The 24,276-nt window shown below is 46.4% G+C and overlaps 1 protein-coding gene across 2 annotated transcripts; it reads right to left on the bottom strand.

The window, feature by feature from the left end:
- Positions 1 to 1,535: 1,535 nt before the first annotated feature.
- Positions 1,536 to 22,951, bottom strand: SLC1A6 (solute carrier family 1 member 6). 2 transcript variants are annotated; one of them, XM_012457780.2, is made up of 9 exons: positions 22,740 to 22,951; positions 21,796 to 21,933; positions 18,686 to 18,890; positions 17,308 to 17,350; positions 15,348 to 15,691; positions 10,588 to 10,821; positions 8,358 to 8,552; positions 5,861 to 5,995; positions 1,536 to 4,546 (listed from the first exon to the last, which is right to left on the bottom strand). In XM_012457780.2, the coding sequence occupies exons 1-9, from the start codon at positions 22,942 to 22,944 to the stop codon at positions 4,351 to 4,353; spliced, it is 1,695 nt and encodes a 564-aa protein (XP_012313203.2). In that variant the 5' UTR covers positions 22,945 to 22,951; the 3' UTR covers positions 1,536 to 4,350. The 2 variants fall into 2 exon arrangements, with proteins under 2 accessions (XP_012313203.2, XP_064237787.1); XM_064381717.1 differs by lacking the exons at positions 1,536 to 4,546; positions 5,861 to 5,995; positions 8,358 to 8,552; positions 10,588 to 10,821; positions 18,686 to 18,890 and having other exon boundaries at positions 15,566 to 15,691; positions 22,740 to 22,944.
- Positions 22,952 to 24,276: the final 1,325 nt, after the last annotated feature.

Below are 24,276 nucleotides of genomic sequence, written 5' to 3'. Positions count from 1 at the left end.
TCATTGTTCAACACCCACTTATGAGTGAGAACATGCGGTGTTTGGTTTTCTGTTCTTGTATCAGTTTGTTGAGAATGATGGTTTCCAGCTTCATCCATGTCCCTGCAAAGGACATGAGTGAACTGATATAAATAACACTTTATATACCAACACAGTTTAAGAGCTTTATATACATTGCCTCATTTCATTTTTCCAATAACTCTTTTATGTTATTAGTTTTATTTCCCATATTGACAAATAAGAAAGTAAGAGCTTATGGTAAGTAGGTAACCAGCTTAAGGTAATGAATGTGTGAGAAGCTTCAAATGTAGGGCTGTATGAATCAGACAGCTGTCCCAGGCGTTATGTTGTGTTACTGTGGAGTCCTCTTTAGGGAAGAGGATTCAGGCTGGTGGGACCAAGGGAAAGCAAAAAGAAGCAGCAGATATGCTACGAGTCTGCCTTTCTTCATGGTCCCAGACAAAAAGCCCTCCTGTACAAATAACTCACAATCTTCCTGCACTCAGCTATCACCAGACCCTCAGCTGATATAAAAATTGCAAGTTAGCTCACTGCAACCTTGGCGTTATCAATACTGTACAAAGCCCTCTTCAACACACAGCACAAGCACTGTCCTATAAAATCCCCAGCAAGCTTTTGTCTCTTCACAGTCAGCTCCTCTATTGCTGGCCTGCCCATTGCTTCCTTGCAATGTATTTTCATACCTTCTCCAATCAATCTGCCTTTCCTTACCCACAACTGTGTTGGTAGATTCTTCTTATCCTCCACACCACCAGCCCCAGACAGTCGCCACTCACCCATGACAGTTATCTCTAGTCAAACCTTCTAATAATAATAGTCAAATCTCAAAGGAACCAGGAGTTCTCTGACATAAATTCTTACTTCTGGAATTATGCTCCCCAACAAAGAAATATTCTGTGTCTGGAGGCTGCAGCCTTAGAAGTAAATTAAACCCGACCCAGCAATCCCATTACTGGGTATATACCCAAAGGATTATAAATCGTTCTGTTATAAAGGCACATGCACACATATGTTCATTGTAGCACTGTTTACAATAGCAAAGACTGGGAACCAACCCAAATGCCCATCAATGATAGACTGGATAAAGAAAATGTGGCACATATACACCATGGAATACTATGCAGCCATAAAAAAGGGTGAGTTCATGTCCTTTGCAGAGACATGGATGAAGCTGGAAACCATCATCCTCAGCAAACTGACACAAGAACAGAAAACCAAACACCGCATGTTCTCACTCATAAGTGAGTGTTGAACAGTGAAAACACATGGACACAGGGAGGAGAACATCACATACCGGGGTCTGTCAGGGGTTGGGGAGGCTAGGGGAGGGATAGCAGAGGGTGAGGGGATTGGGGAAGGATAACATTAGGAGAAACACCCAATGTAGATGATGGGGGATGGATGGAGGAAACCACCATGGCATGTGTACACCTATGTAACAATCCTGCACGATCTGCACATGCACCCCGGAACTTAAAGTATAATAATAAAAAATAAATAAATAAAAAAGCAAATTAAACCCATGAGTAAGATTTATTGTTTCCTTCGATATTTTAATTTGACTTCCTTTGATTGTTCATGAAAATGAGCACATTTTTGTGCTTGATCTTTTTGTATTCGATATTTTTATAGTAACTCTTTTTTCCAGCTTTACTGAGGTATAATTGACAAATTAAAATTGTACATATTCAAGGTGTATAGCATGATTTGATACATGTACACATTGTGTAGTGACTGACTTACATTTATTTTTACTAAATTTTGAGTTTGCCTCCTTTGATCATTCATAATTTTAGATTTTTAAAAATTCTAGTTGACTTAGTTTTTGAATTTTTATTCTTAGTCATTATGGATACATAATAGTTGTACATATTTATGGGGTATGTATGAAACTTTTACACAAACATACTTGTATAATAATCAAATCAAGGTAATTAAGGTATCTATCGCTTCAAGCATGTATCATTTCTTTGTGTTTTAAACATTCCAATTCCTCTTTTAGTAATTTTGAAATATACAATAAATTATTGTTAAGCATAGTCACCCTATTATGCTACCAAATACTAGATTTTATTCCTTCTAACTGTATTTTTGTACCCATTATCCTTTTTTTATTCTCCCTCCCTACTACCCTTCCTAGCTTCTGGTAACCATCATTCTACTCTGTTTCCATGAGTTCAGTTTTTTCAGCTCCCACATACGAGCGAGAACATGTAATATGTGTTTTTCTTGCCTGGCTTATTTCTTTTCTTGTTGTTGTTTTGTTTTTGTATTTTTGAGATAGACTTACGCTCTTGTCACCCAGGCTAGAGTACAATGTTGAGATCTTGGCTCACTGCAACCTCCACCTCCTGGATTCAAGCTATTCTTCCTGCCTCAGCCTCCTGAGTAGCTGGGATTACAGGCACCCACCACCACACCCAGATAATTTTTGTATTTTTAGTAGAGATGGGGTTTCACCATGTTGGCCAGGCTGGTCTTGAACTCCTGACCTCAGGTGATCTGCCTGCCTCAGCTTCCCAAAGTGCTGAGATTACAGGTGTGAGCCACCACATCCAGCTGCCTAGCTTATTTCATTTAACACAATTTCCTGTAATTCCACCTATGTTGTTGCAAATGATAGGATCTCTCATTATTTTTTATGACTGAATAGTGCTCCATTGTGTACATGTGACACATTTTCTTTCTCCAGTCATCTGTTGAGCACTTAGTTTGATTCCAAATCTTAGCTATCGTGAATAGTGCTGAAATAACCATGAGAGTGCAGATTATCTCTTTGATGTTTGTTTCTTAAATATTTTCCATAGCTTTCCATTCATCTTGTATTATCTTTACTGTTTTACCTGCAGATGTCTCACATGTTTGAGTCCATCAATTATTTTCTCTGTCTTCCTTTTTCTTTCTTCTATCTGGATTTCTGCTCAGAGGGTTAATCTCTCCTTTTTTCCAGAAGTCTATTGCTATTTCACATTTTTCCTCCAACTTCATTCTATTATGGTGGTTGATGTTAAGACAGGAATTTAACTTGATTTTGCTCCCCAATTAATAACGAATTATCCAAGTACCATTTTTTTCAACATCTTTTCTTTCTTCGTTGATTTTTAAATTTTTTTTGAGATGGAGTTTCACTCTTGTCGCCCAGGCTGGAGTGCAATGCTACAATCTCAGCTTATTGCAATCTCCACCTCCTGAGTTCAAGTGATTCTCCTGCCTCAGCTTCCCAGGTAGCTGGGATTACAGGTGTGTACCACCACACCTGTAATTTTTGTATTTTTAGTAGAGACAGGGTTTCATCATGCTGGCCAGGCTGGTCTCAAACTCCTGACCTCAAGTGGTCTGCCTGCCTCAGCCTCCCAAAGTTCTGGGATTACAGGTGAGAGCCACCACACCTGGTCCCCTCATTGATTTTAATGTCACTTTTATAATATAGTAGCATCTTATTTTAGTGAATTTGTTTTTTATTATCTTGAAGCATTGGTATGGGGTCATGCCCCACATGACATTTTGGCAAATGACAGGCCACGTATATTATGATGAACCCATAAGATTATAATGGAGTTGAAAATTTTCTTTTCTTTTTTTTTTTTTCTTTCTTCCAGACCAAGTCTTGCTCTGACGCCCAGCCGGAGTGTAATGGTGCAATCTCAGCTCACTGCAGCCTCCTCCTGTGGCGCTCAAGCCATCCTCCCATGTCAGCCTCCTGAATAACTGGACTACAGGCGCACACCACCACACTTGGCTAGTTTTCTGTATCTTTTGGTAGAGGCAAGGTTTTGCCATGTTATCCCAGCTTGTTTCAAACTCCTGGACTCAAGCAATCCTCCCTCCTCGGCCTCTCAAAGTGCTGGGATTGCAGGTGAGTCACGGTACCTGTCCTGAATTCAGTGAGTCTTTCTGGTGAATTGCTGAACCTAAAGGTGGTCTCGGGGACCCCTGACATAGAGACCACGGATACTGTTTCGTTAAAAGAAATAATGGTTTTTCTTTACCCTCTTCAGTTCTGCCACTCTTTGAGAATATAAGAAACATGAGTTGATCCCTCTTCTTGTTGAAGCTGAGGCTTCCCTGCTCCCCAAACCTAGGAGAAACTTTTCTTCCCTTCCCTTGCTCATGCCCTCCTTCAAGTCCTCAGCATATGCTCAGAGAGAAATACAGACCTTATATACCTTTCATTCCTGCTCCTTTATTTCACTTTTCCCTCCCCCCTAAACAAGCCAAGCAGAACATGTGTGCTCAGCCCATGGTCAGTTGGGCGACAGATGTGTCCCCAGGACTCCCCTCCCCAGCCCCCTTCCCACCTCTCTGGGAGGGGACAGAGCTGGGGGTCCCTCACATAGCACTCTCATTGCCTCCCCGTCCCCGAGATGCCCCCTTCTCCTGTGCCATGAGGGACTTGTAGGGTTTCCCCAGGCTGGGGAGGGTGAGCTCAGCTTCCTGCAGCTCCAGCTCCCGCTGAGACAAGTGCTCAATGACGGCCGCTCCAATTGAGTCCCCCAGCACGTTGGTCATTGTGCGAAGCCGGTCACTGGTACGGGAAAAAGAAGCTGCCATTAATGGGGGCTTGAAAAGCTTTGCAGGAAGAGGGTGCATCAGAGGGGGGGTCCCTGTGCCAGGGAGTCAGGGGGCTCCCATGCCAGTACAGTCCCATTCCAGTACAACACGACTCTGTTTCAGAAACACAAAAACAAAAACAAATGACAACGACAACAACGAAACCAGGAGGTTTACATTAAAGGAAGCCTGGAATTTCATTCCCACATGGGAGCTGTCAGCTGAGCCTGCATTCCAATTTTATTTTATTTTATTATTTTATTTAATTTTTTATTTTTATTTTTCATTTTTGAGATGGAGTCTTGCTCTGTTGGCCAGGCTACAGTGCAGTGGTGCGATCTCAGCTCACTGCAACCTTGGCTTCCCAGGTTAAAGCGATTCTCCTGCCTCAGCCTCCTGAGTAGCTGGGATTACAGGCGCCCACCACCACACCCGGCGAAGTTTTGTATTTTTAGGAGAGATGGATTGCACCATCTTGGCCAGGCTGGTCACTATGTACTGCCTGTAAACCTCCTGTTTTTAAAAATTGAGATTTAAATATATATTTGCAGCTGGGAGTACCAGCTCACACCTGTAGTCCCAACTACTTGGGAGGCTGAAACAGGAGGATTGCTTGAGCTAAGGAGTTCAAGGTCAGCCTGGGCAACAGAGCAAAACCCAATCTCTAAAAAAATAAAAATAAAAAAATTTTTTTTTTAAACTTTAAAAATTTTGAAACTAAGTTTCACTCGTTGCCCAAGCTGGAGGGCAGTGGCATGATTTCAGCTCACTGCCACCTCTGCCTCCCAGGTTCAAGCGATTCTCCTGCCTCAGCCTCCCAAGTAGCTGGGATTACAGGTGCCTGTCACTATGCCCAGCTAATTTATTATTATTATTATTTTTAGTAGAGACAGGGTTTCACCATGTTGTCCAGCCTGGTCTTGAACTCCTGACTCCAGGTGATCTGCCCGCCTCAGCCTCCCAAAGTGCTGGGATTACAGGCATGAGCCATCACGCCCAGCCTGGACCACCTTTTTGTGACTTCTACATAAAACAGGTAAAAGAGGAGTTCTTCCAGCTGATAGGTAAAGCCCCATTGCTGTCTCCACACCCCACTTCCCAAAGATGACTCTGGGATTTGGGATCCAGAGGCCATGGATCAGAGGCTTCTCCAAGGCCTCCTTTTCACTAGAAAATTCTGTACCACTGCATCTTTGCTGGAATGAAAGCCCACAGGCTGAGGATGGTGCAGGGAAAAGCAGTGTGTGCAGAAGAGGGAGCAGCAGGGTCCAGCCTGGAGAACACTCACAGAAACCAGTCCACGGCGATGATGAGCGTGATGTCTTCTGTGGGCAAGCCAACTGACGTGAGCACAATGACCATGGTGACCAGACCCGCCTGGGGGATGCCAGCAGCCCCAACACTGGCCGCTGTGGCCGTGATGCTGCAGGGGAAGAGAGAACATGGGGTGGCAGGTGGAGGGAAGGAGGCGAGGAGGAAGAGACAGGAAAAGGATAGAGAGAGGGGAAGAGATCAGCTCCCCAAGGCATCTTAAATACCCAAGCCAGACACAAAGAGAAAAATACTGCCTGATTTTCGCGCTCTGTCTGTTTTGTTTGTTTATTTTGGAGACAGTCTCACTCTGTTGCCCAGGCTGAAGTGCAGTGGTACAATCTCGGCTCACTGCAACTCACTGCTTACTTCCACCTTAGCCTCCTGAGTAGCCGAGACCACAGGCACATGCCACCATGCCTGGTTAATTTTTTTTGTATTTTTTGTAGAGATGGGGTCTCACTATGTTGCCCACACTGGTTTCAAACTCCTGGGCTAGAGCAATCCTCCCACCTTAGCCTCTCAAAGTGCTGGGATTATAGACATGAGCCACCACGCGTGGCCTTGATCTCCCCTATACGTGGAATCTAAAAGATAATAGTAACAAGTTGAAAACATAGAAACAGAGAGTAGAATGGTGGTCACCAGAGGTGACAGGGAATTTGGAGATGTAGTCAAAGAATTCAAAGTTGCATATAAAGGCTGAGCATAGTGGCTCACACCTGTAATCCCAGCACTTTGGGAGGCTAAGGTGGGAGGATTGCTTGAGCCCAGGAGTTCAAGACCAGCCTGGGCAACATCGTGAGACCCTGTCTTTACAAAAAAAAAAAATTTTTTTTGAGACAGAGTCTCTGTCACCCAGGCTGATGTGCAATGGCACAATCTCGGCTCACTACAACCTCTGCCTCCTGGGTTCAAGTGATTCTCCTGCCTCAGCCTCCTGAGTAGCTGGGATTACAGGCATGAGCCACTGTGCCCGGCCAGTCTCAGGTATTTCTTTATAGCAATGTGAGCACAGCTCAATACACCTGTTAAGTCTTAAACTGGCCATCCACCAGGCTCTCTTCGGATTCCCAGGAAGAAGGTAGAAGGGGATGCTAAGTGCCCTGGTCCATTTGAGAATACCACCTCAAACATCTCCCATCCTTACCTTTTTTGGTAACATCCCTACTCCCAATGATGTCAACGTTTCCCTTGAGAAGTGTTCATTGTAATGTTTGGGACCTTAAGCAAAAAAAAGGCGGGGCGGGGGGTGGGTTCCTTTGATGTTTTCTTTATGTGATTTTTTTCTGCATCCTTGGACTCCCATGGAAAAGGAGGTCATCCCATCAGAGCATGTGCAAAGGCACTTTTTCCAGGACTGGTTATAGAGTACTCAATACATTCATTCTTCCAACACATATTTATCAAGCATATACTACATGCTGGTGTAGTGAAATAAGCCAGGTACAGAAAGACAAATACTGTCTGATCTCATTTATACGTGGAATCTAAAAAAGTTAAACTGAAAGAAGCAGAGAGAAGAATGTGCTATATATACACATAGTAGACATTCCCATAAAAAGAAAATCCCTGCCCAAACATTACATTCTTTTTTTTTTTTTTTTTTTGAGATAGAGTCTCGCTCTGTTACCCAGGCTGGAGTGCAGTGGTGCAATCTCAGCTCACTGCAACCTCCACCTCCCAGGTTCAAGTGACTCTCCTGCCTCATCCTCCTGAGTAGCTGGGATTACAGACACCCGCCACCATGCCCGGCTAATTTTTGTATTTTTAGTAGAGATGGGGTTTCACCACGTTGGCCAGGCTGTTGTTGAACTCCTGACCTCAAGTGATTCACCCGCTTCAGCCTCCCAAAGGGGCAGGATTACAGGCGTGAGCCACTGCGCCCTGCAGAGCTTACAATCTAGTATGGGAAGCAGGCAATAAACAAAATGAATAAGTAAAATTCATACTATATGAAGATGGTATTACATGGGGAAACGGTGCCTCCTTAGCAAGTCCCGATATGCCATTTTAAACAGGGCTTCCCTGAAAAAGTAACCCTGAAGACCTGAAGGAGATGACAGTGTTCACTGTTTATAAATAATGACTAAGTTGGAACCATTGGATGATGGAACCTATAAATACAGGGATAAATAAATGTATAGGGCCTATAAATATAAGAATCTATATTTATAACAAGAACCTCGGGTTATTAGGATGCACCCGCCATGCTTTGGAAAAGAGTGGACAAAGGGATCTCCCATGGGAGAGGAGAACTGGCAGGAACGTCTTGGCAGCTCCTGACAGTCTCGGGTGGCAGCTTTACCTTTCACCTCATCCAGCATTGGGGCTCTTCCCACATCCCCCTTCCAACATCAGAGGGCTCCTCTCAGCTCCAGCTGTGACCCCCTCCTTCCTCTCCAACCCTCCCAGCGAAGCTGATGACAGCTTAGCTCTCACTTGCTGGCAGGTCCCACTCAAGCCCCCCTCACCTGATGGTTGTGATCTGACCCAGGTTTAGCTCGTAGTTGTTAACTTGAGCAATGAAGATGGCAGCCAGGGCCTCGTAGAGGGCAGTGCCGTCCATGTTGACCGTGGCGCCGACAGGCAGGACGAACCTGGTGATGCGGCGGTCAACACCCAGGCCCTCCTCCAGGCAGCGGAAGGTGATGGGCAGCGTTGCCGAGCTGGGGAAAAAGGCCAGGGCTGAGGATGGGGCGTGGCCTGGTGGGGGCGGGGCGGGAACAGGGCGTGGCCTAGTGGGGCAGGACAGCATGGACTTGGCAAAGTCTAGGACAGGCTGGGAACGGGGCGTGGCCTAGTGGGGCTCGGCTGAGAATGGGAAGGGCCGGGTCACATGGGCGGGACTGAGAACAGAGCGGGAGTAGGTGAGGCGGGGCTCAGAGCAGGGCGTGGCCAGGTGGGGAAGAACTGAGAACAGGTAGGGCGAGGCTCGGAGCAGGACATGAGCTGGGCGTGGTCTGTGCAGAAATGAGCCCAGGGAGCATTCCTCATGAGAACATTGAGCATACTAGGTGGGTGCTCCTCAAGAGGCAGAAAACAAGAGTATAACATTTCGGAGGCTGATTAACTGTACAAAGGAAAAGAGCGACTCCTCACGATACAGGGAGAAAACAGCAATGAGGGTCTCCCAAGCTGAAGATCTCTTGACCCACTTAAAGCCAATAGCTAAGGCCAATGACTGCACACTAGTTTATGGGAAAAACTACACAATAGTTTATCATAAAGGTCTGCTGACTTTAGAGAGGGCCCCTGTTCTGGACTCCCCTGTTTGCAGCAGCATTGACCTCAGCTATGCTAACCCTCTCTATCCATTTCTCCGCCACTTCTTAGCGGAGAAAAGTGACCTAATCGATTGGCGAGTTTAGTCAAAGAAGTGGGCATCTTATTTGGAGTAAGCCTGTCTACAGGATGTGTGTTCTGTGGCCAGCTTTACATCATACGGTTAGAATTCTGGACTCATAGAGGGTCTTTGGGTGTCCAGCTCAGCAATGACTACATGAGTTTAATTCTAGGATACAGTGACATCAGTCTTACATAGCCATAGACCAAGAGGCACATTTCCTGACCAGCGTTATGGATAATTTTAAAAATGTTATTTTTGACCAGGTGCAGTGGGTCATGCCTGTAATCCCAGCATTTTGGGAGGGCGAGGCAGGAAGATCACCTGAGCTCAGGAGTTCAAGACCAGCCTGGCCAACATGGCAAAACCCCATCTCTACCAAAAAAAAAAGAAAAAGAAAAAGAAAAATTGGTCAGGAGGGCTGGAATCATGCACTTGTGATTCCAGCTACTTGGGAGGCTGAGGTGGGAGGAATCACTTGAGCCTGGGAAGTGAAGGTTGTAGTGAGCAGAGATCACACCACTGCACTCTAGCCTGGATGATAGAATGAGGCCTCATGTCAGAAAAAAAGAAAAAGAAAAATATTTTTGGCCAGGCATGGTGGCTTACACCTGTAATCCCAGCACTTTGAGAGGCCAAGGTGGACAGATCACATGAGGCCAGGAGTGCAAGACCAGCCTGGCCAACATGGTGAAACCCCATCTCTACTAAAAATACAAAAAATTAGCCAAGTGTGGTGGCACACGCCTGTAATCCCAGCTAGTTGGGAGGCTGAGGCAGGAGAATCGCTTGAATCCAGGAGGCAGAGGTTGCAGTGAGCCAGGATCACACCACTGCACTCCAGCCTGGGTGACAGAGACTTTGTCTCAAAAATATATATATATTCTTTTATCTTTTTGGCTGCTGTGCTTTTTCTCAAATTGTTTTTGAATTTGGATGATGCTCTTAATTAATCTCCTAAAACTACAAAAGATGAAGAAGAGGGAGAGGAGGAAGAGGAAAAGGAGGAAGAAAGAGGAGTAAGAGGAAAAAGAGAAGGAGGAGGAGGAGGAAGAAACAACCAAGAGAGCTCCCAGACACCATCTCACAAGGGGAGATGACACCTTCCGAACTAGGAAACAACTGAGCTCACGGGACATCCTGGAACCTTCCCTCTTCACCTCAAAATTGGCGCCTGGTTCTCCTCCATATAAAGTTAAAAAACAGGAAAGGAGAAGGGGAGACTAGGAGAGCCAGCCCAGGACAATGACCAATCCCCAGGTGTTGGCCAGCTGGAGACCCTCAAGAGCCCTGAGAGAGGCCGTGAAGGACAAGAAGTGCATCCAGGAATGGTGCTGGTGTGGGGAGCAAGGCCATACCTGGAAGACGTGCCCATGGCGGTGATGAGGGCTTGTAGCATGCCCCCAATGAAGGGGAAGGGGTTCCGGTGAGTGACGAGGAAGTATATGAGGGGAAGGACGCCACCAGCATGGAGGAACAGGCCCACGATGACGGTCAGGGTGTACATGCCCAGCTGACCCCCCAGGACGGCCATGTCTTCCATCTCCAAAATCTTCCCAGCAATCAGGAACAGGATGCCCACGGGTGCATACCTGTGTGAGGGAGCCACATACCTGTGAGGGCTCCCTCCTGACCTCCCTTGCAGGTCTGAAGCTGGCATCCCCAAGGCTTTGCCCATATAGGGCCCTGGAGCCACGCAGTACCCACCAGACAGCACCCTACTCCATCCCATTCTTCCCCGTACATTAACGAATGCCACTGGGCCCCATGAATGAAACCCACCTCCTCCTGCTGCTCTTCCACATCTCCCCCAAGTGATAGAAAAGTTCCTACTACTCCAGGATATACAACCTTTCAGGTCTCTGCTTTCTACTCCCCATTCAAGACCTCTCAATCCTGCCCCAAATAATCACTACCTTCATGATCCTTCCCTAGACATTGCCAAAACATTCCCTGACTCTGGCCTTCTAAGTTTCCTTTATCTTCTGCCCCCAACTCTTTGTTCCACATTTGAAACCTTTATTCCCCTATTCTCTTCCCTATCAGTGCCTGCTCTCACTCATTCACCAGCCTAGGCATTTCCCACTGATATCTCAAACCACCTGTCCTATCAAAACCACCTATGTATTCATTCATTCCACAGATATTGACTGAGTACCTACTATGTTTCAGGCACATGGCTCCTGTCCTCATTGCACTTACATTCTGTTATGGACTAAATGTTTATGTCCCATCCATCCACCCCCCCCCACCACCAAATTCAGATGTTGAGATTGTAACCCCCAAAGGGATAGTATTGGAAGGTGATTAGGTTGTGAGGGTGGAGCCATCATGAATGGAATTAGTGCCCATGTAAAAGAGACACCAGAGAGCTCCCTCCATCCTTCTGCCATTCGAGGACACAGCAAGAAGATGCCTTCCATGAACCAGAAGACAGCCCTACCAGACCTGGAATCTGTGGGTGCCTTGATCTTACACTTCCCACCTTCCAGAATTGTGAGAAATACATTTATGTTGTTTAAGCCATGATGTCTATGGTATTTTTGTTATAGCAGCTGACATGGACTAAGACATATTCTAATGGGGAAACCAGGAGGTACACATAGAAATGCACTAATTACAAATTTCAAGTGGTGATAACAGCAGAGGAGAGTCATTGGATGGGGCTGCTTCTGAGCAGGTGGTCAGAAAGGACTTCTTTGAAGAGGTTACATTTAAGCTGAGACTCGCATGATGACAAGGTACCCTGTGTATCTTGGCGAAATCATTGCAGGCACAATGCAAATATTCTGAGATGGCATGCACTAGGAATGCTGGATGACCAGAGAGAAGACCAATGTGGCTGGAGTAGTGAGTAAAATGGATAATAGAGATAAAAGAAGCAAGTTCATCAGGGGCTCACCTGTTTTCCCCACAGTCCAGTCCGCTGGTCAATTGTGTGAGTTTCTGCCATCGGGACCATCCTCTCATTTCTAGGCTTCAATGGCTACTCCTCTCTCTTTAGAAACTGAAGTATATGGCCAGGGGTGGTGGTTCCTGCCTGTAATCCCAGCACTTTGGGAGGCTGAGGCAGGTGGATCATGAGGTCAGGAGTTTGAGACCAACCTGACCAATATGGTGAAACCCACCTCTACTAAAAATACAAAGCCAGATGTGGTGGCATGCACCTGTAGTCCCAGATACCCAGGAGGCTGAGGCAGGAGAATCATTGGAACCCGGGAGGCAGAGGTTGCAGTGATCCGAGATCACGCCACTGCACTCCAGCCTGGGCAACAGAGTGAGGCTCTGTCTCAAAAAGAAAAAAAGAAATTGAAGTCTACTTTTGCTCACATTCATCATGGATGTACTGGAGAAGGTGGAGACCTCTTGGGAAGGTGGTATAATAGCTTGAGTCAAAAATGAGGATGCGGGGACTTCTCCAGTCACATCTGTGTTCTCCAAGCTGGGCTCAGACTTATCCCTGGGGAGTAGCTGCTGAGTCCTCTCCAAGTCAACGTGACTAGATCCACCTCTATGCTTAGTCTGAGTAATCCCTCTCTCAGCTTTCTTACCTCCATCCTTCCACCTCATCCTCTGCAAAATTCTTTAGCCCAAGATTAATTGTGCATGATTTCCTAACCCCTACAGTCAGCCACCTGGCACATCTGGACATTTCACCCAATCATGCCAATGACACCACTATAAATTCATGATTCCCAATTCAGCTGAGCCTTCAATATTCCTTTTTAATTCTCTGCTTACCCATAGTAAGCTTCCCCACTCCCATTCCTTTCCAATACTTTTCCAGGCTCTCAACTTGGCCTCAAGTCCCCTATACAGCTTTCCAATTGTTTGGGATGATGTACAAAGTCTTCTCCCATTTGGGATCTGACAGCCTTGTTAATATCTTCACCGCTCCCAACTTACTCATGCTCTCACCTTCCTGAACGCCCCACCATTCTCCAAACAACTTAGGTACTTTCAAGCTGTGCACATTCTCTTCCCTCTGCCTGAAATACTTTTCGCCTCTCACTGTCCAACTGAAGTTCTACTCACCTGTCAAGATGCAGTTAAGAGGTGACCTTCTTCATGGCTCCCTCTTTAGGAAGCATTCACTGTGCATCCCTCTACTCACTGCTCACCTCTCCACGAACCCAACACTTATTAAATGTTCCTTTGCTACAGAACCTACCACTTTGTGTTACATTGATCTACAATGTGTCTGTCTCCCCAAAGATTTTGTGTGCTCCTTGAGGACAAGGTATGAGTGCAACGTATCTCTGTATTCCAGAGGTCAAGACAAAGTCTGCCTGGGAAAATGTCTGCTGAGTGAATGAAGAAATTTTTGAAGGAATGAAGGAATTTAGGGAAGGAAGGAAGGAAGGATTAGCAAGTGAATGAAAAGTAAGGAAATAAATGAGACATTAGTAGGTGAGTGAACAAATAATTGAGTGAATAAAGAGAATACTTGAGTAAATGAATGAAAGAATAACAAATGTATAGATGAATGAGTGGGTCAAAGAATGAATTAGACCGAGGCGGGTGGATCACAAGGTCAAGACATCGAGACCATCCTGGTCAACATGGTGAAACCCCGTCTCTACTAATACAAAAAATTAGCTGGGCATGGTGGCGCGTGCCTGTAATCCCAGCTACTCAGGAGGCGGAGGTTGTGGTGAGCCGAGATTGCGCCATTGCACTCCAGCCTGGGTAACAAGAGTGAAACTCCGTCTCAAAAAAAAAAAGAATGAATTAGAATAAATGGCTTAACTGAGTAAATAAACAGATGAGTCCATCAATGATTTAACTAATGCATGGATGAGTTTGTAAGTAACTTTATGAGTGAAGGAATGCATAAATGAGTGAATTAACTGATTCATGGAAGAATGAATAAATTAATAAGAAAGTGAATGAACTGAAAGAAAAATGAGAATAAGTGAATAAATTGGTGAACGAAGAGATAAATGAGGAGGTAAATGAGTGAATAAATCATTGCAGAAAGGAGTGAATGAATGAATAATAACTAACCAATGCATAGAAGATGAATAAATGCCTGTCACCTGTGACAACACAGATGAACCTGGAGGACATTATGCTAGTTGAATAACCAAGATACAGAAAGACAAATACCGCATGATCTCACTTATTTGTGGAATCTAAACAATCAAACTCATAGAATCCAGGAGTAAATTGGTGGTTACCAGGGACTCTCAGAGAAGGGAGGTTGGGGAGATGTTGCCCAAGAATACAAAATTTCAGTTAAATAGGAGAAATAAATTCAAGAGGTCTACTGGACAACATGGGAGGTATAGCTAAAAACAATGTATCGTATACTTGCAAACCACAAAGAGAGTAGATTTTAAGTGGTCTCTCTCTCTCTTTTTTCTTTAAATTTGAGACTGGGTCTCATTCTGTCACCCAGGCAATCACAACTCATTGCAGCCTCTACATCCCAGGCTCAATCTGTCCTCCTGCCTCAGCCTCCCAAGTAACTGGGACTACAGGCACATGCCACCATACCCAGCTAATTTTTTTGTATTTTTTGTAGAGATGGGTCTTGCCATGTTGCTCAGGCTGGTCTTAAATTCCTGGGCTCGAGTGATTCTCACATCTTGGCCTCCCAAAGTGCTGAGATTTTAGGCTTATAATCCCAGCACTTTGGGAGGCCGAGGTGGGCGGATCACAAGGTCAAGAGATAGAGACCATCCTGACCAACATGGTGAAACCCCGTCTCTACTAAAAATACAAAAATTAGCTTGGTGTGGTGGCACGAGCCTGTAGTCCCAGCTACTCGGAAGGCTGAGGCAGGAGAATTGCTTGAACCCAGGATGCGGATGTTGCAGTGAGCCGAGATCATGCCATTGCACTCCAGCCTGGCAACACAGACTTCTGTCTCAAAAAAAAAAAAAAAAAAAAAAATAGGGATGAATGAATGAACAGATGAACAAGGAAGTGAACTAGTGATGAAATCATGGCAGACAGACATGAATGAATGAGTTAGTGACTGGGTAAGTGAATTACTCAATACATAAATGAGTGACCAAAAGTCCCCAACAAGCCTTTCAGCAGCTTCCCTACAGCCTGACTTCCCGGCTCTGGCTCTGCCTCTGCCTTCCTGTGGGCACAGCCCAGGACTCACCAGATAATGATGCCCACCAGCCTCATAATGGCCTCATTGAGGCTGTCGAAGAAGTCCCTGAGGACTCGGCCCTTGTGTTTCATGCCACCGATAACCAGCCCAAAGGCCACAGAGAAGACCACGAGGCCCAGGGCATTGATGCCGTTGGCGGCGCCAGGTACGGGTACGGTCTCCTCAAAGCTCAGCACCTCCTGCAGGGTGCCCAAGGCCCGAGTGACATTTTCCAGGAGGCTGGTTCCATTCTCCACTGAGAACGGAGGAGGCATGGAGGCACCCGGCTCAGACCCGTTCTCTGTCCTCACGATGGTCCTGGTTACCACCCTCGTGCTGTACTGTGTCTTGAACTGAAACAGAGAGAGATCCGGCCCATACTCAATTCAGCGGATGCATCAGAATCACCTGGAGAAATTCCTTGAGACCACCCATTTCCAGCTCCCACACTCTGAAAGGCCTTATCCAGCAGATCTGAATGAGTGAATGAATGATTTGATCAATGCATGGAAGACTGAGTGAATGCATCAGTAAACCCCTTATGAAAAATAGTATGGAGCTTCCTCAAAAAATTAAAGATAGAAACTACCATAGGACCCAGCAATCCCACTACTGGGTATATATCCAAAGGAAATGAAATCAGTAATCAGTATCTTAGAGAGATATCTGCACTCCCATGTTTACTGCAGCACTATTCACAGTAGCCAAGATGTGAAATCAACCTCAGTGTCCATCAACGAATGAATGGATACAGAACATGTGGTATACGTATACAATGAAATACTATTCAGCCTTGAAAAAGGAGGAGATCCTGTCATTTGTGACAACCGAGTTGAACCTGAAAAACACTGTGCTATGTGAAATAAGCCAGGCACAGAAAGGCAAATATTGCATGCTCTCACTTACATGTGGAAGTTACAAGAGTTGGACTCACAGAAACAGAAAATAGAATAGTGATTACCAGAGACTGGGGGCCAGGGGCATTGGGGAGATGTTGGTCAAAGGACACAAAATTTCAGCTAGACAGGAGGAATAACTTCAAGAACTCTATTATACAACATGGTGACAATGTAGTGTGTATTTGAAAATCACCAAAAGGGTAGATTTCAAGTGTTTTTATCTCAAAAAATGATATGTATATAAGGTCACTGATATGTTAATAAGCTTGAGTCATTCCACAATGCAGACGTATTTCAAAACATCATCATAGCTCATAAATACATATAATTTTTGTGTCAATTTAAAAATAAGTGCATTAAAAAAAATTTTGAAGAATAAGTGACCGAATAGATGAATGAGAGAGTGAACAAGCAATGTGTGGAAGAAGTCGTATAGATCCTGAATTTTTCACAAGTTCCCTGGGCAATGCTTAACCAGAGTTGAGGGCCTCTCCACTCAACCATCTATGGCCAAAATTTCTGGAATCTCTACAGCAGCCTTGGTGCCTCCTCTAGCCCTGTGCTCAGTAAGTCCCTGGCCTAAGTCCTTTGTTTTCCTTTTTTTGAGATGGGGTCTTGCTCTTTTACCCAGGTTGGAGTGCGGTGGTGTGATCATAGCTCACTGGAGCCTTGATCTCCTGGGTCCAAGCAATCGTCCCACCTGAGTCTCCCAAAGAATGAGATGGGCATGCCCAGCTAATTTTTTTCTTTTTTCTTTTTTTAAAGACAGAGGGTCTCACTCTGTTGCCCAGGCTGGTCTTGAACTTTTGGCCTCAAGTGATCCTCCCGCCTTGGCCTCCCTAAGTGCTGGGATTACAAGCCTGAGCCACCACGCCTGGACCTAAGACCTTCTCCTTATCCCTCCCAGATCACCATGGAAAATACATTCTTTCTCCTAGACTCCTCAAGAACCCCTGCCCATTGCTCTGTCAGGCCCTTCCTCCCACCTCTTGCCCTTGGACCATGCCCTCAGCCCCAGGCTCCCGCCACCCTCCGAATCTCCTTGATCAAACTGTGTACTTCCCCCTGACCTGTTTGAAGCAGGCCTCCACAAGGTTTGGTGGAAACATATTTCTGCAGAAAAACATCAGAAGAAGGAAAGTGGTTAGACCGTGGAAGGGCGTCTAGGGTGATAACAGTAATCCTAACACCAAGAACAGTAATGATGGCAGCCAATATATGAATGTTTCCTCTAGACTGGGCACTGAGCAAGAATCACCTGATTTAAACACTAAATAACCCTAGACATGAGTGCTATTTGATGTCCCCATTTTACATAGAAAGAAACCAAAGCCCAGAGAATTCATGTAAGCTACCCAGAGCCACAGAGCTGCTAAGAGGCGCAGACAGACCTCAAATCCAGGTCTGAGTACTTGGCAGAGGCCTACATCATCTCAAGACTTTAATTCAAACATGTGTGTCAGTGATGCCTCAAAAAGCCAGAGAAAGCTCCTAGGTCAGTGATTAAGGTAGAACCATGGCTATCCTTGATTCTGGCTGGCAAAAATCTGGCTGCTGTAATTAAAACAGGTGGTATGAGACACCACCTTACCCCAGCTAGACCAGCCATTATTAAAAACTCAAAAAACTAGATGGTGGCATGGATGTGGGGAAAGGGGAACATACACTCTGGTGGGAATGTAAATTAGTACAACCTCTATGGAAAACGGTATGGAGATTTCTTAAAGAACTAAAAGTAGACGAACCATTCCACCCAGCGATCCCACTAGTGGGTATCTACTCAAAGGAAAAGAAGTCACTATATCAAAAAGACACCTGCACACACATGTTTATCACAGTATAATTCACGGTTGCAAAGAAATGGAATCAACCTAAGAGCCCATTCACTGATGCGTGGATAAAGAACACATGACATATGTGTTTTAATGCTCTCCCTCCCCTTGCCCCCCACTGCCCAACAGTCCCCGGTGTGTGATGTTCCCCTCCCTGTGTCCATGTTTTCTCATTTTTCAACTAGGACACATGAATACCACTCAGCCATGAAAAAGAATGAAATAGGCCAGGTGCAGTGGTTCACACCTATAATCCCAGCACTTTGGGAGGCCGAGGTGGGTGGATCACTTGAGGCCAGGAGTTTGATAGGAAGTCTCCACCCCAAAGAAGATGTGGGTCATATGTTACATGCAACTTTGTTCAGTATGCATGCATCAGAACCACCTCCATGAATATTCATAGCTCCTCCTGCAACCTATTGAATATGGATGTTTAGCTAACCCATTCAGCATGAAGCTCCTTCAATCCCTCCTCCTTAGAAGGGCCTGTCTCTGGTCTTGACCAGACGCATGCTTCCCAGCCTGCAGGATGGCCACTTTGCAGGCTATAACCCTTTACAATAAACAAAGTCTCCTTTTCCAAATGTGCATATTGTGTTTTTTCGGGTTGGCACACCTGATCAGGTCCATGAAGGCATCGGCTGTGGGGATGGTCTCGATCCGGCCCTCCCGGTGCAGCCCCTCCTTGGAGCCCTTCCCTGGATGGATGATGGTGACCATGAGGATTCCAATGAAGACCGCGATGATGGTGGTCACCATGTAGTACACAGCTGCCCGCATCCCCATCCGCCCCGTGGCCTTGTTGTCCAGGGACGCCATACCTGCAGGACAGACGATACGGCCCCCACAGCTCCATGCACACGCAACGCCAGGTCTCCTAGCCACCCATTCCACCCTCCCCATCTCACCAGCTCAACAACCATTCCACCAAGCATCACTTTTCTTACAGCCCACCGCAGAACCCACCCATTACCCATTCACCCACACCACTATCTTCCTACTGCTATTCTATTTTCCAAATACACACCCTCACACTCCATCCCAACCCTTATCCCAAGCAGCACTCCACTACCCTATTACCTTCCCTTTTCTCCAAGCCAACCTTTTCCACCCTTGCACCCCATCCTCTATAGACTCTTGTTTTGCACCATAACCTAACTTTCTTTCTTTCTTTATTGAGACAGAGTCTCCTTCTGTCACCCAGGCTGGAGTGCAGTGGTACAATCTTGGCTCACTGCACCCTCCGTCTGCAGGTTCAAGTGATTCTCCTGCCTTAGCCCCCCGAGTAGCTGGGATTACAGGTGCCCGCTGCCACACCTGACTAATTTTTGTGCTTTTAGTAGAGACGGGGTTTCACCATGTTGGCGAGGCTGGTCTGGAACGCCTGACCTCAGGCGATCCACCCGCCTCAGCCTCCCACAGTGCTGGGATTACAGACGTGAGCCATCATACCCAGCCCATAACCTTTCATTCCACTTGCCATCCCACTATTCATCCCAAAATCACACTCTCCTCCAACCCACCTCACAGCACGCCGTTTGTATCACATGTTCTTGCTGTTCCACTCCTACACCCTTTCCCAAGCCAATATGCTGATCCTTCAGCCCTGAGAGCACTGGCTACAAATAGCTCAGGCTGTCCCCTTCTGCTGAGAATTGCCCTCAGCAAAACAGGAGCTGCCTTGTCCACAAAAACCCCAGAAGAGACCTACGGCCAGTGAATGACTCTGCAGGGATTAACACTGACCAGCTCCTTTGACTCAGGTGGCAGCAGAGCTGGGGAGGGGTTCAATTCTGTGGTTCTGCTCACACTCCAGAGCTCCCCATAGATCAGGCTGAGAGGCCAGCCTTCTTCTGAAACCCACATCTTTGCTTACTGGTTTCCCAGCCCTGTCCCCCTTTCCTCACTTCCTTGTGAGTTTCTCTTGAGAGCTATCCCACAACAAATCACCACCTGTGCAGATATCCCCATCTCAGTCAGGCTCTGCTTCCAGGAAACCCAACCTAAGAAACCATTTCTTCATGCATTTTTCTTCTTCCCCATCCCCAAATCCAGTGACTGGCAAGATGCTACTCATGCCAAATTCGGCCCTCTGCCTACTTTTGTAAATAAAGTTTTATTAGAACACAACAATGCCCATTTGTTCACGTATTGTCTATGACTGCTTTTGGCAGAATTGAGTATAACTGACCCTTGAACAACATGGATTTGAACAGTTTGAGGACACTTATGCATGGATTTTCTTCTGCCTCTGCCATCCCTGAGACAGCAAGACCTTCTCTTCCTCCTCCTCAGCCTACTCAGCATGAAGACAATGGGGATGAAGATCTTCATGATGATTCACTTCCACTCAATTAATAGTAAATAAAATTTCTCTTCCTTTTTTTTTTTTTTTTTTTTTTTTGAGACAGTCTCACTCTATCTCCAGGCTGGAGTGCAGTGGTGCGATCTCAGCTCACTGCAATCTCCGCCTCCAGGTGTTCAAGTGATTCCTCTGCCTCAGCTGCTCGAGTAGCTGGGAGTACAGGTGCACACCACCATGCCTGGGTAATTTTTTGTATTTTAGTAGAGATGGGGTTTCACCATGTTGGCTAGGATGGTCTCAATCTCTTGACCTCATGATCTGCCCACCTCGGCCTCCCAAAGTGCTGGGATTACAGGTGTGAGTCACTGCACCCGGCCCCCCTTATCATTTTTTAATAGGATCGCACCCTATTGCCCAGGCTAGAGTGCAATGTTGCCATCATAGCTCACTGCAGCCTTGAACTCCTGGGTTCAAGTGATCCTCCTGCCTCAGCCTCTTCAGTAGCTAGGACTATAGGCATGTGTCACCATGTCCTGCTGATTTTTTGTTTTTTTGTAGAGATGGAATCTCACTGTGTTGCCCAGGCTGGTCTGGAACTTGTGGACTCAAGCAATCCTCCCACCTCAGCCTCCCAAAGCACTGGGATTAGAGGCATAAGCCACCTCACCTGGCCTGATTTTCTTAATAACATTCTATTCTCTAGCTTACTGTATTTTAAGAATATAGTATATAATACAACATACAAAATATGAGTTAGTCTGCTGTTTATGCTATCTGTAAGGCTTCCAGTCAACAGTGGGCTATTAGTAGTTAAGCTTTTAGGGAGTCAAAAGTTATATGCGATTTTTGACTGTGCGGGGGTTGGCATCCCTAACACCCAAATTGTTCAAGGGTCAACTCTAGTTGCAAAAGAAACCATATGGCCCTTGAAGTTGAAAGTGTTTACTATCCAGCCCTCTAGAACAAAAGTTTGTGGACCCCTGCATAAGTCAAGTATACTCCCACTTCCATCGCACCTTCTGCCCACCAAGCTGTCACCTCCTCTCACACACCTTCCACACCTTAATCTACACCCTACTCTCTGCACATCCACACCATAGCCCAGCCACCCTCCCTAGATGCCCCTCCAAGACTTTCTCTCACCTCTGGGTGATACTGAGCCCCTTGCAGGCTGGCATTTTACCTCCGAGGACTAGTACAGGAAGCCTACTGAGATAAGTGGTGTGGGTCATGTGGGGTCTGGAACCTGGGACTGATCAGGACCTGGACTTTGTTTTGCCAAGGACCCTGGACCAGAAAGCTTCCATGTTTGAGGTACAGCATGAAGGAAGTGGTCCCATGCTCAGGATAGCCTTGGCTCTGGGTTCAAGCTGAGGCTCTGGATGGGTCTTGGAGGCCAACACTGGCCTGGGCTCTCTCACCTGTGACCAGGCTGGAGACAATGAGAGGCAACACCAGCATCTGCAACATCCTCATGAGAAGCTCTCCAGGAAAAGAGAAGTACTTGATCTGGCGGTAGGTGAGCTGATAGGGGCGCAGGGCAAAGGCCAGGCTGACCCCTAGGGGCAAAAGAAGGGGTCCGTGGAGCGAAGTCTGGGTCACTCAGCCCCAGACATGGTCCATCCATCCCAAGAAGGGTAGGGTAAGGGGAGGAGTGAGAGAGATAAATACCCTATAAGTGTGTGTATTTGTGTGTGCACTGATGTGTGCATACCTTGTAGAAATGTATGCATTTATGGGGAGCCATATTGATATTGTGTAAATACATGTCCATGTCTGTGTAAATATAAATGTGTAAATGTATAAGTGTGCATATATCCAGGATATGTGACAGTAGACCTTCACTTGTGAACATGTATAGGTGTCTGTTTACATGGCATATACACATGAATATGCACACGTATTTTCCTGGACATCTATAGGTGTGATATGTGTATATTACTATTTTCAAACATGGGCGTGTATGTGTTTTAAGCTCATAAGTGTGTGCATGTGTGCTCAGGAGAATGCGTGTGGACATGTGAATGTGTTTACAAGTTCCAATATACATGCGCAAGTGTGTGTGTGAGTTTCTGTGTTTCCACCTGTAAGTTCTATGCATGCATAGTAAAGTGTGTTTGTACAGTGTATATGTATATATGTGAGTGTGTTTGTGTACACACGGATATGCATGTGACATTGTGTGCACACATAGCTGTGTTTGCACATGTGTGTATCCATCTGTATGTTGTGTCTTTATGTGGTGTTGAGGGTGGCTGGTGGGACTGAGACGCATGTGCAGGTGAGAATGAGGGGGTGGAACAAAGAGATGTGTAAGGGCCAGGAATTTCCCTGACGTCCCCGCCCTCCAGGAGGCAGAGCTCACCGATGACCACGGCGCTGATCGTCAGCAGGATGAAGGCGTTTCGGCGCAGGAAGCGCAGCACGTGCTCGCGGGTCATGGTCTGCAGGCGCAGGCGCGTGCGCAGTGCTCTCTGCTGCAGGCTTTCCTGCAGCCGCTGCAGCCAACCCACCCGGCCCAGCCGCTGGCCGCTCTCCCGCAGGAACAGGCTGTTGCCATGGCTGCTCATGGTCTATCTGCGGGAAACAGAGAAGCCTGGGGCTGGTGAGGGCCAGGACAGAAGGCAGGTGTGGGCAGATGGGGAAGGCTGGGAAGGGTGATGGGCGCTTTCTGAGGCCTCTCAGAAGGCGGGGGTGGCTGGGTGTGTTGGCTCACACCTGTAGTTCCAGCACTTTGGGAGGCGGAGGCAGGAGGATCATTTGAGCCCAGGAGTTCAAGACTGGCCTGGGCAACATAATGAGACCCTGTTTCTAAAAATTTTAAAATAGCTGGGGGTGGTAGTCCCAGTTCTTTGGGAGGTTGAGGCAGGAGGATCACTTGAACCCAAGAGTTCAAGATTACAGTGAGCTATGATCTTCCTAGCCTGGGCAAGATAATAAGACCACCCCTCTAAAAAAGCGCAAAGGCCAGGCACAGTGGCCCACATTTGTAATCCCAACATTTTGTAAAGCCAAGGCAGGAGGATTGCTTGAGCCCAGAAGTTTGAGGCTGCAGTGAGCTATGATCGCACCATTGCACTCCAGCCTGGATGACAGAGCACAGCCCTATCTCTAGGAACAACAAATGAATAAAAATAAACTTTTTAAAAAGAAGGTGGGAGGGGGAAGCTCAGTCTGTTGGGATGTGCCCGTCCTCGGACACCTGAGAGACTGCCTAGGGTTCCAAGGTCAGGTCTTGGCAGTAAAAGGTTAAATCTCCAGAATCATTCCTGGGAATGGCTGGGAAGAGGAGAAAACCACAAAATAATGGACGTTTTTGACATTCCCTGACTCCAGCCCACTCTTATTTCACTGATTTCATCACAAGCCTCTGGGAGCTGCCCCAGCGGCTCAAAGGAAATTAACAAGCCTTTGTTAAGTGCCAACTGCATACAGAACTGTACACAAGGCACCTGGAGGCTAGTTCCCCAAATTAAGACACTTGCGTGTCCAGCGTGGAGGCTTTTCACAAGGTCATAATCATCAGGTGCCCGGCAAACCGCAGGTGCCCAGAAAATGCAGCTACTCTGCCAGAATGCCCAGGTGAGCAGCATGGAGGCGGGGAGTCCCTTGGGAAAGAAATGATAATGATTCTTGGCCGCAGTGGGATGTTCATGAGCCTCTCTGGGGTGGCAGGCACTGTACTGATGTTTCCCAGACTGCAGACTTTTGTGTCTCCTGTTTATCTTTGGCCGTATCCATGTGTTCTTATTCACTTATCTAAAAACCTGTAGCAAACCAGGCATGGTGACTCAGGCCTGTAATCCCAACACTTTCGGAGGCCGAGGCAGGCACATCACCTGAGATCAGGAGTTCAAGACCAGCCTGGCCAACATGGTAAAACCCCATCTCTACTAAAAATA

The sequence above is a fragment of the Aotus nancymaae genome, unplaced genomic scaffold, assembly GCF_030222135.1.
Source record: "Aotus nancymaae isolate 86718 unplaced genomic scaffold, 86718_ANA_hifiasm-v0.15.2.pri h1tg000028l, whole genome shotgun sequence".
Lineage (NCBI taxonomy): Eukaryota > Metazoa > Chordata > Mammalia > Primates > Aotidae > Aotus > Aotus nancymaae.
This window is presented reverse-complemented; position numbering and strand designations above follow the sequence as displayed.